This window comes from Maylandia zebra, linkage group LG19 (assembly GCF_041146795.1).
Source record: "Maylandia zebra isolate NMK-2024a linkage group LG19, Mzebra_GT3a, whole genome shotgun sequence".
Taxonomy (NCBI): Eukaryota; Metazoa; Chordata; class Actinopteri; order Cichliformes; family Cichlidae; genus Maylandia; species Maylandia zebra.
In genome coordinates, this window is record NC_135185.1 from 15108261 (window position 1) to 15120432 (window position 12172).

A 12172-nucleotide genomic window follows, 5' to 3' on the forward strand; every position below is an offset into this window, starting at 1 on the left:
TGCCTTCTATTTATAAGAGACATCTAAGTTGTTGTGGTAAATTACACATTACTGTTATATTTTAGGAGAAGCTGGAATGTCTTTTACTGTTATTATATCAAAAAAGCAACTGAGAGTGGCTTCAGGGTTGATTAAATGGAGCATAAATGTCTTCCAACATGCCCAAATTTGAGTTTTGCAAGCAGTGGTGCACAGTGTTTGGTGAGTAATCAAATCCTCATTGGCCGAATTTAGGACAGAGCTGTATGGTCTACTTTAAGAATGCCACATATCACAAAACGATGTCTATATTCTTTTTATTAAATGAATCAAACTTTAATATTTAATTAATTTCATGGTTACTCATCCCAGAGTTGTTTGCCTAAGTTTTTCATTTTTAAAATATAAATCTATAGATTCCTGAAAAAAAGGACACGTGATCTTTCCCAGATTGAACCATTTTGCGTTTAAATTCCTTCACTGCCATTTGCCTCGGCCATACATGTAATAATCCACCGGTGCCGTAGGAGGCAGTATATTTAAATCGGCGACCACACGTCTACTCCACGGCAGCGGAGACGACGAAGTACAGTAAGAAGCTATGAAAGGTTATTCCATAGGTGAGTGTCCTGCATCGTGTTAGGAAACTCGTAGTTAAGTTTTCATTCGATAAAAACTGTTTGTGCCACGTTTGATGGTCACGAAGCTCGGGCTGGGTCACGCTTAGGTTGAAGTAATGAGTCCACGAGCTCAGCGGAGAAAAGTAAAGCTAGCTAACGGCCCGTATCTGCGTCCGCTTGGCTTCAACTTTAACCTCAACATTGAGCGGAGACAGCAACCGGTAACAATTATGACATAAAAGTGTGTGAAAAGCAGGAGATGTATATAAAACGTGCCCGCTTTAGTGAGAACGTAACATATCCGAGGTCAGCAACGACCAAAGAACGTCCTTACTGAGTACTTCCGGAATAAACAAACGCATGTCGACTAAAATAGTAAAGCTTAACCATTGCTTTTAATCCGGTCAGTTAGTTCAAGAAGAAGCATTTGATCCTTTTCTTGTATTTATTAAACTAAAATAATTGAAATTAGTTTTTTTTTTTTTTTTTAGCCGAGCCTGAAATAAATTGATGCTTTTATTCTGAAGATTACAGTAAATCCAGCTGATCTAAACTTATGTTCAGCAGTTTAAAAAAGTGTGTGTAAAATTATGGATCAGGTGAGGAGGCAGATGTTCTGCTGTGTGAAGATGATAACACAACATATGCAGCCTGTCAGCCTCCCTAAACTTGTCATTATTCTAACTGAATTTGCAAAGATGATCCAAAACACACAAAAAATAAAGATGAATTCAAAGTGGTTCTATTTTTGTTTTCTAAATTTAATAGATGTTGTGATATCACATGATCATGAAGTAAAAAGACAGAAATCGTGAGTCCTGTTCTTGAACCGTGGCTCTTTATATTGAATCCATATTAATTAATTAACTGAACCTTTTTGTTGTTGTTGTTTTGACAATCTCCTCCTTCCTTTCAGTGACTGGGTGGAGCACAAACATGCAGAGTTTAGTGGTGCAAGCTCTTGCCATGAGGCAGCTTGGAAGGTTGAGCCCTCGCCACCTGCTAGCTACTGGATATGGTCTGAGGCAGACCGAATGGTGTCCCAGGACCATTCATACACGCCAGCTGTGCGGCTACTCGGTCTTCCCTGTGACACCTGGCTGTCACCGGCCTGCTTTCCGTGGAAGAGACGCTCTCAGGTGTTGGTCTGCTCATCATTTGAGGTTTAAAAGCAACAAGAAGAAAGGTGCTTCAAGTGCATATGATGAGGAAGAGGAAGATGAGGATGATAAAGACGCAGAGGACAGTGATTATGAAGATTCGGACCCAAATCTACCCAAGGACTATAAAGACATTGAGAAATATGTTCAGTCCTTCCGCTACGATGTCATTATAAAAGCTGGCCTGGATATGGCACGCAAGTGAGTCAGCATAAGAATCTAAGGCTGGGTGGGTGTTGATAAGTGATTAAGTTGCTGCTAAAGATAAACAGGATTTTGCCCTCTTTCCTCCATACTTCATAATCAAAACAGGAAATAAGGAAATGGCGTGGAGAATCAGTGCCAGGGTGCTCTCAGTGTGCCACAAGCTGTTCTAGTGGCACACTGTGAGCTCATCAAGAAACTTTGTTTTTCCCTTTAACCACTGTAGCAGGTTCCCCATAGTATCCACAAAGAGGGGACGACTTTAGTTCTACACAGTTAAATTTGCTTCATCGATTGCCCAGCAATTGAGCATTACTGCCACTGTGCTTCACTCTTTGTCTTCCTCCTTCTCCAGTCTCACAACTACTATATAAGAAAAGAGAATAATTGGCAGCCACACGCCAGGTGTGCCTCTCTCCCCAAACTGGTCCCCCAATCTCAACCATCCAGCTCCACCTTTCCCTCGTGCATCTGAGGCACAGACCATACCTCGATGCCACAATCGCATAGAAAGAAGGCACACGCACAAAACTGCAAACAGTAGGGACTTCACAACATTTGTCACCATTATACCAGAGTCTAACGTGCTTCTGTCTTGTCACAGTAAAATTGAAGATGCGTTCTACAACAACAAGCTCAGATTTAACGGACAGAAACTCATCAAGAAAAGTAAAACGGTGAGTGCTGCTTGCTTACGACAGTGCACGAATTAGGTAATCCAGTGTTCCTCATATTTTGTTCTTTTCTCAGGTAAAACTGGGGGACACCCTGGACCTGGTCCTGTCAGAGAACCCAGAAACAAACACTGTTACATTGATGAGAGTTATCCTCAGAAGGGTTTTTACTGACCCTGGTAACACTGAAAAGCACAAAGTTGCCATAAGGCGCTGGAAATGTCTTGAGCTTCCCAGGGAGGAGGCCTTTAAACCTTGAATCTGCCTAAGACCGTACTGACTGTAATGCCATTGGCCTGTGAGGTCAACAGCACTGAGTGGCTCTCCAATGAGGTGGATGTAGAATGGATTACAAAAATGTTGTGCAGAGCTCACAACTCTCACTGTGCTTAAATGTGTACTTCGCCCTTCTATAGTGTGACACTCCCCCAATAAAGGTGCACTGTGAGGGTTTAGACTTCACCATTTGTGTCCTGGTGGATTTTTTTTTAAATTCTTTTGGAAAGCTGTGTGGTGTTTTTCATGGTTTCAGAACTGAAACTGCCAACACTTAATATACAGGAATAAATAAATAACTTTAAATTTCTATTAAATATCCCCAAATATTAATAAGGAAATGTTATTGTATATAATATACAATAGATATTTATTTTTTTTATAAGCATGAGTAAGAAATATCCGGCTTTAATCCTGTTGGCTGGAAAAAAGCACTTTATATGATTCTTAAAACAGGACCCCTTATTTGTACTTTTGGAGCTCTAATTTATTCTCTCTAACCTGAAAAAATGAGAACTAAAACTGTCTCATGCACATCTCAACATTAATTTAATGGAATAAAAGTGCAATTCATCTGATTCTCTTATGTTAATGATGGAACTAAGAGCTGGATGCCTGTGGCTCAGGAGATGGAGCACCACCTGTCGCCCACCAGTCAGAAGGTTGGTGGGCGATAAGTGGGCTGCAAATCAGTGTCCTGGGGCAATGTTGTGAACCCTAAATTGTCCCTGGTGCATCTGCATGTGATAGCACTTAAAGGTATAGAATAAAGCACTGTGTGAATGTGGCTTGCAGTAGAAAGTGCTTTTGAGTGCTAAGAGCAGAAATGCTCCATGTACCACCGTGTAGCCTGCTCAGTCCAAGACACTCAAGTCTATTAACTTATAAAGTTGACATTTTGCTAATGTTATTAATACAGCAAGTCTTTCTGACCAAAGCACTTAAAGTGCACACATTTAATAGCGCTCTCTCTCTCTCACACGCACACACTGCTAATTTGTCTGCAGAACTTGTGTTGCTTTCAACCTTAAATCACATTTTTATCTATAAAAATCAGTCATCTGCTAACAGACTTAAACATGTCTCCAATGTCATGTGATTGGGTTGATTTTTCAAGTTGATAATCACCTTCAAGGGACCTCTTAGCCTAACGGGTAAGTGAAACCAGATAAAGAAAGGCTATGCTCTGTATGTTGAACTTGCTCTGGTGCGATTATGTAAAACATTGTGATTGTATGTCACATTTATAACTGTGGTTTTATTAGAAACTGGTTATCATGAGCCATTGTCATGTTAAATTATCTTTATAATATAAACTTCTATAAGAAGGCTTAACATAAGCACATAGTTATTAAAACAGTGGTGGCACGATGCTACATCAGTAACTGCGATGGAAATATATCACGTCCTTGTGATTTGATTTCTGTTCATAGAGCAAATGTGTGATCTATGCTGTTAGCTACTATCATTATTATTGTTATAAGGCTACAACATTTATCAACAGAGTATGTTAGAGAAGCTATGACATGTTTGGCTTATAAATAGGAGCGGTTGTAACTTTTATCGAACAATAATAAAGACTACATAAACTAGAACATCTACTGCTGTAGCCAAAAAGGTAAAATATGAGTAAGAATACTACTAAAGAAACTCGCAACAGCTTGGCTTCTTCCTACAGAGGACAGTGTGTAGAAGTTCAACAATGCGATTTCAGCTTATATACTGTGCAACTGTTTTTATGACAGAAAGTGTTGGGTAACTGCAGAGTACTGTAACTAGGACACAGTGCTTGACCTCTTGGCCTTTTTAAGAATGTCACACTTCTTGCGATTGGGGCGCCGGCAGCGTTCGTCAATGCTTGGCACACATTCGTAGTGCCACACCTCCTCCATCTTATCCACAGGATACACGGCTTCCACGTAGTGACGGATCAGTCTCAGTCGAACAGGGTCAAGCTGCTTCTTATTGCAGGCACCTGAATGGTTGTACTGCAGCCGCAGGTTCTCGTGGGTGAAGAGCTCGGGGAAGAGGCGCACCAGCAAGCGGGCAGCAAAGTTCCCAACAGAGAGACTCTGCTGGACAATTTCCCGTACCTCGGTATCAGAGAGTAGGTAGACGGAGGGAACAGGGAAATCTGGTTTGGACACAGTCAGCTCATCAAGGGGGATTTTGCAGAAGTCTTTGCTACTTTTCTCGGGAGGTAAAGAGGGAATATCTGGATCCTGTCTGCCGTTATCGGGATGGAGCTGGTTCAGCTGGCAGAGAAAGTCCTGCTCTGTCTCCTGACCGTACACTTTGCGCTGCTGCAGGTAGGATCTCCTCTGCTCCGTGTCACGTCTCCTGCACCGCTCGTCAAGTTTGCCAACAAATTCCAACATCCACACTCTGTCGTTCTTGGCCCGGGGGTAGACCAACTGCACGTAATGACGGATCAGGTTTACGCGAACGGGGTCGAGTTGCTTTTTCCCAAGAGAACCGCTACAGTTATACTGCTTTCTAGCGTTCTCGTAGGTAAAGAGCTCAGGAAACATGAGCACCAGGAGCCGAGAGGCAAAGTTCCCAACGGACAAGCTACATTCATAGTTGCTCTTGAGCTGTTCCCTGGACAGGATGTATTCCTGGGGAACAGTAAAGTCAGGCAGAGGAATCTCCAGATTGTCAAAATCTACAGGCGTGAGCAGCGACTTTTTAGACTTGCGACTGGGTCTTTCATATTCACTCACTTCTGGAACCTTGATAATTGAAACATCTTCAGGAAAACTGGCCAGTTCGTAGCCCTCCTCATTGATGTTGTCCGGTTCACTCCCGTTGCCATTACTGTGAGGACCCTCAAGTGCGTCTTCCATATGCTGAATGCACACCTGCAGCCAGCTGTCCTCAGGCACATCAGGGAAATTCGCTTCCATATACTTTCTAATTATGTCCATCTTGTCAGAGTCGAGAATTAGCTGTCCCACACTACTAAAATTGCCACAGTCTTCTGGTATTTTCCCCTCTTCAAAAACTTCAGGGAAGAGACGGTGAATTAGGAAAACAACAAAGTCTTCTGGGGAGGAGAACTCATCCAACTCCTCTGTGGCTTGTGTACCAAACCCGACATCTGAACCAGCCAGGCTGCCCTGTTGGTGATCTAGAGATATGTGCTCCTCCTGACCCTGTTCATTAATGAAACGAAAGGTTTGAGGCTGCTCAGCTTTTACGCCACCAGCTGTGCCCGCCTGCTTCCTGAGCAGCCGGGCACTTTCCATGTCCCTCTGCGCCCAGAAGCGATTAAAAAAGTCATTAATCTGGAGGAGGCACTCTTCCTGCCACACGCTGTTGTTTTTAACCGTGGGGTAGCACACCTCGACATAGTTTCGAATAAGCTGCAGATGTAGAGACTCCAGCGTTCTCTTGCTCGCCATGCAGTCGTGAGAGCACTCCCTTGCTTTGAACAGCTCCGGGAACAGATGCACAAGCAGTCGACAGCCCAGTTCCCCAGCACTTGACGTCTGCTCCATCAGCTGATTCAATTCATCGCTGGTTAGCAAATACTCGGGGGGAGGCTGGAACTCTGTCACCATCTCAGCCGGTTTGATCTGCTTCTTTATCCTCATGACTTCCAGCGTCAGCAAGTCCACTTTACTGTGCAGCTGCGTCATGCTTGAATTCAGAGTGTTGAGAATGAAAAACATTTTCTCAATCAGTGGATAAAGGCTGGGGTCCGCTGTGGAAGCTTGGCCTAAAGTGTCTGTGGAGGGGATGGGCTCTGCTGGGCAATTTTGCTCTGGATTTTGGAGCTTGGATGAGAGCATATTGTTGAGCTGATTCAAGCTGCCAAGACTTGCCTGCTGCTCCAGATTCGGGGTGGTCCTCTTCTCCGAGATTCGGTGGGAGATGCTGAAGAGAGGCTTTCTGTAGGAGACTCTAGATTTCTCCTGGATGCAGTCTCTCTTCTCTCCGGTTGTGGTGAGGCAAAGAGGTTCAATCCTGCTGCTCTCGTCTATCAAGTGCCGCCTCATCTAGACACAATAAATGTCAGTCAAGGATGTGTAATAACATATAAGGTATTGTTTTAATCATGAGTTGATCTTCATTTACCTCACTAGACACCCTGACTCTCTTGCTGCTAGTGGACTGGTCTGTTTCAGGTCCCATCTCTGCAGATGACCGTTTCCCAGCCTCGGCAGCTCCAGAAGATCCCCCTCCATGTACCTGAGGTTGTTCACTAATAGCAATGTCCTCTGTCTCCTCCTTACAATCTTGGACATGCTTGTGTTCTGCAAAATAATGCAGAATTTATTTTACTGCATACACTACAAAAATAAACCAAAACATACTTTGTTAATCTGTGAATTTTTATTGCTGTAGCTGCAAAGACAACAATGCAGAACTTGCCTTTTTCAAGCATTGCTTCATCTGAGATTTCCCCATGCTCACGGGAATTCATAGCCTAGATAAAAAATTCAGAAAGTTACTTAATATGCACACACTTAATACATCAATGGGAACAATGTGACAGTAATGTGTGTAATACACATATTCTTAGGTTTGGATAAATTACACGGAAAGGTTATTAACGCTAAAATTAGCTAATGTACCTGTCCAACTGTTGTTCATATCTTCTCTTTACAATTAGCAACCAATCAGATAAAAGTGTACTAAAAGAGACAGGAAGATCTAAGGACAATTGTAGCTTTGCAGATGAGTAAATTGCACTGTACGATTGTTTAAACAATTTACTCATATGGGTTATCACTTTGCAAAGTCTGGAAGAAGGCCCAAACTGTCATCCACAGATGAGAGAAAATTGGTCTGGATGTTCAGGAACAACCCGGAAAACACTGATGCTTAAGCCTGCCATGAACTGCAAACACTAGCAACACTATCTACAGTGAAGCCACACGGACTGAGAGGGTGCTGAACAAGAAAGAAGCCCCTCCTCCAAAAACAGACACCTTCAAGCTTGACTGTAACTTGCAGCTGCCCAAAATATCTTCTGGAGAAAAAGTTTAATGATCCGACGAGACAAAGATTGAGCTATTTGGTCACAATGATAAGAGGTATGTTTGCAGGAGTAAAGGTGAGGCTTTCAAACCTAAGAGCACTGAACTAAATGTCAATTGGTGGTGATAGCATCATGCTGTGGGGCTGTTGTCCTGCCAGTGATACAGGTATTTCATTGAATTACAAAGTGGATGGAATAATGAAAGAGGAGGACCATCTTCCAAATTCTTCAACTTCACATTTGTGTAATGAAAATCTTTGGATTGTGCTTCAAAGCTCGGTCCATGCCAGGAAACCAGTCTAAATGACCTCTACCGATCCCGCCAAAAAGACCAGTCAAATATGCAAAACCAGAACAAAACTATGCCAGACGCATATTAGTAGTGGTGTTTTTATATATTAGAGTCTGTATATGTATACTTTTTTGTTTTGTGGGATACCATTCAAATAAATTCGAAGAGTTCAAAGAAATACTTGAAAGCCCAAAATTATCATGACATTCATGCCCATGACTGGCTCTAAACTAAAGAGCAAAACCACTAAACCACTGGCTCTGTCATTAATCTGCCCATTGCAGATCTTCAGTATGTTTTGTTAAATTTAAGAAAGCACCAGAAATGCTTTTGATGCACCTAAGCCATTTACAAGCTCCCTGAAAAGTTATCATCACAAAATTGTTTTAAATACTTCAAACTCTATCTGGATGGTAAAATCCTTTAAGCTCCCTGTGGAGAAAATTAAAACAGAGGTGGTCCACGTTGGAAGAGAGCAATATTAAATGTAGTCTACTACAATGGACACTTGGTTACCTCTGCGGTTTTCTTACATGTAAACACAATGCTCTATAACTGGAGTAATTAACTATCTGTAACCGTTCTTGCACATGCTTCTTTTTTTAAAAATAAAAGATTTAATGATGATTTTTTTTTGAGCTGTGAATCATGCAAAGCTATGCTAGTGGAGTCAAAGACTACAAACATGACGCCTAAAATGAGCTTGATGATTACTACTTTGATAACTGCTTTATAAACTACTGCTTTTAGTTAAAATACATACATGTTGTGGCTGGCGTATCACCCTTATAGCAAACACCATGTGACCGGTTGCAGCCTCGTAGCTAATCACACACACACACACACACACCTCTGGGTTTGCCTGAGTATTTTATCCCAGGCTCGTGAGGCTGATATAAACGCGTAGTTAATGCCCGCACAGCTCTGACCCCCCTGTTACCTAAAGTCAGCCCGTTTTAGGTGCATGCCTCCATACAGAGTTCCCTCCCAGCTCCCCTCCAGCGTTCATAACCCGCTACTTCCTCATTCTTCCGCCCATGAACCCTTGAACCACAACACGAGCCGAAGCCGCCGTGTGGGCCGAACTCTTCTACAAACTTGGTGTTTTTCAGAAACACTGCGCGTCTTTACGCTTCGTTTCTATAACACCGCCACATTTTGTTTGTGAATTTTAATGACGCGGCAACGTTTGCGTGGACGACTGCCTGCCTTACTGCCCCCACCTTCCCTCCTACCCCCGTCCTATTCCTCCTCCTGTGTCCCGACTCTCGCTAAATTAACCGAAAACCCGCGTGACCAGCGGTTTGAGCTCACCTTCACTAGTCCATGCCTCCCCCCGGGACCGTCAGTGACATGTCCGCGGACTATCACGGCAGTTTGTTCCGCAGGTAATAAAAGAAGGTAATTCTTCTTGTTGGTGTTTTTTTTTTCTCGCTCGGCTCCTGTGCTTTCTCGCGTGACGTGACGGGCGCGCGCCTGCTGTGTCACTTCCGCACAGCTGTGGAAGAAGAGACGGGTGAAAAAAAAAAGAAAAAGGACCACAGTTACAGTTTTACATTGTAAATGCACAGGGCTGCCGTTACACTCTTTGACTTGTATTTAACTGAGAGTCCTCCAGCTAAAGAAGGGTTTGAATAAATAACCGAATAATAAAAAAATAATCCTCAACATGCTGAGCAGCTGTTAGCCCACGCGAAGGACACAATCACGAAACGTTATAAAACATATCCCATGAATTAACACACACACACACACACACACACACACACACACACACACACACACACACACACACACACACACACACACACACACACACTGGACACTTTTATTCAACTGCTCTGAACTCATATTAGTTATAATAGTTTATAATATAATATTAGTTTTGCATTTTCTAATTAGTTTTTATTTTTCATTCATTTAAATTTTTTGTTTTTACTTCAGTATAGTTTCAGTTTTGTTTCAGTTTTATTATTATTTTTTATTATTATTACTGTACGGAGGACATATGGCAGAGGGAAGATTTAGGAAAATGAGTACATGCTTACAATAAAAACACAAGTTTTTAAAGGCAGTTGTCTTGTGGAAGAAATATGCTCATTTTGCAAAATTGTTTTTGCATCTAACTTAACTTTTTAATTTAGTTTTAGTTAATTATAATAACCTTGCTAACCAGCTAATCACATAGCAGGAACTGAGTGCATTTAGACATGTAAACATGCTCAAAATGACCTATTGGAGTTCAAGCAGAGCTTGAATATGACATGGACTAGTCTGAATACTGGGATCTTCATACACAAGCATCTCCAGGGTTTCAGGAGAATGGTCTGAAAAAAGAGAAAATTGGTGTATGAAAACAAGGGATCCATCCTGACTTATTTCAAAGGCCCAGGCTGTAAGCACATACAAGAGTAGAAATACAATTACAGAGTAGAAATAGAATCTATACAATAAATACATTAAGTCATATCAAAAAAGCCACACATACAGCAAAGTACAAGGCTGAGGCTGTAGTACAATGAAGCATGAGAAAAAAGCTGCAGATTATTAATGACAGCAGTACTGATTCTTCTTTTAAAGGGATTCAGTTTAATTAAGTAAGAAATACTACAAGTTGAGCTCCTATAGAAAGCTCTTGAGTTTTCTATTTCTCAAGAGGACAATGATCACCGAGAGAGACTAATTATATAAGCACTTATAAATACATTTAAGATGAGCAAATGTAATAAAATTATAGAACCTGGCACATGTAAATTCTGAAGTGCATGGAAACAATGTGTTTCATCAGCTTCCTCTCCAGAATGTTGATTGCATGATTGTATATCATCATAAGAGGCTTGATTGTTGTAGATGCAGCTTGTGACCGAGAGGTTAGACAATAACTTAAAATGTTTAAAAAAAATAAAATAAATCACAGCATGCACACAACCCTTTCTTTTATTTAAAAAAATACTTGTGAAGGCATGATTTGAAATATCCAGTTTGTAATAGCAAAGAATCCTTCAAATAGATCCTGCATCCAGAGCTGGATCAATTTATTATACAAATCTTTTCATCCAGACCAAAAAAAAAAACAAAAAAAAAAACAAGACCGAAAGAGTAAATGAGGGGCTATTGTCAGCACCACTTTGGCCACTAACAGCATTATTTGTCTGTTTCATCTTAACATAGGCTGCTTGCTCTCAGGAACCCTTCTGTTAAAGTAGTTTATTTTACTTACTGAGATTTTTTTTTTTGATTTTTTGTGTATTTTACACTTTTGCCAAACAGCAATTTTTAATGCAGGACTTTTTTGAGTAATGTTTTTTTTAAAGCCGACTGTTTCTCCTCATTAGAACAAATTATCAGCACGGCATCTCTGTGTCACTGTTAAATAACATGTGAGCACATTCTGTGATAAAGGCTGCAGCTAGCAAGAGAAGTCATGTTGTATTGAACTGTATGTTGTGGTGTCTCTTCAGTATTTTTATATTCTGTTCATAGATACATTTATTGTTCTATTCTATATTGTTCTATAGGTCAATACAAGATTTACTATTTTCATCTATCTATCTATCTATCTATCTATCTATCTATCTATCTATCTATCTATCTATCTATCTATCTATCTATCCTAATGTAGCTAATCCTATATTATACTAGGGAGGGATGGTTATAGGCCTAATACTTCCTGTGTATTTGCAGTTCCTTAAGTAGCTGCCATATTGTTTTGCTAGCTATCAAAATTACTTTATGTTTAGTTCTAAAAACCTTGCCACCCATGCAGGCAGGATCTCTGTGAAAATAAAACTACAGAGCCAACATCATGTGGACAAGATCGCCCTCAAGTGGAAAAAAGCAGCAAAACCACGTGAATCCGCTCTGTGTGTAAAACAGGGGGACAACGTCATTGTTTAACTTAACATTACATTGTGTCGATGATACGGCTGCTTTCTCCTCCAAATATACTGATTTGTCTTGATTAGTCCTCCAACTTTCTT

At 41.1% G+C, this 12172-nt stretch overlaps 2 protein-coding genes across 4 annotated transcripts; one reads left to right on the forward strand and one right to left on the reverse strand.

The window, feature by feature from the left end:
- Positions 1-481: 481 nt before the first annotated feature.
- On the forward strand, positions 482-3099 carry mtres1 (mitochondrial transcription rescue factor 1). Of its 3 annotated transcripts, none has more exons than XM_012921342.5 (4): positions 482-599; positions 1516-1960; positions 2568-2640; positions 2714-3099. In XM_012921342.5, exons 1-4 carry the CDS (start codon positions 581-583, stop codon positions 2894-2896), a joined length of 720 nt encoding a protein of 239 aa, XP_012776796.1. In that variant the 5' UTR covers positions 482-580; the 3' UTR covers positions 2897-3099. The 3 variants fall into 3 exon arrangements, with proteins under 3 accessions (XP_012776796.1, XP_076733429.1, XP_012776797.1); XM_076877314.1 differs by lacking the exon at positions 482-599 and adding an exon at positions 606-840; XM_012921343.5 differs by lacking the exon at positions 482-599 and adding an exon at positions 606-820.
- A 1052-nt stretch (positions 3100-4151) lies between these two features.
- bend3 (BEN domain containing 3) lies at positions 4152-9674 on the reverse strand. The gene is made up of 4 exons (XM_004559291.4): positions 9507-9674; positions 7291-7345; positions 6994-7172; positions 4152-6914 (listed from the first exon to the last, which is right to left on the reverse strand). Exons 2-4 carry the CDS (start codon positions 7340-7342, stop codon positions 4689-4691), a joined length of 2457 nt encoding a protein of 818 aa, XP_004559348.2. The 5' UTR covers positions 7343-7345; positions 9507-9674; the 3' UTR covers positions 4152-4688.
- Positions 9675-12172: the final 2498 nt, after the last annotated feature.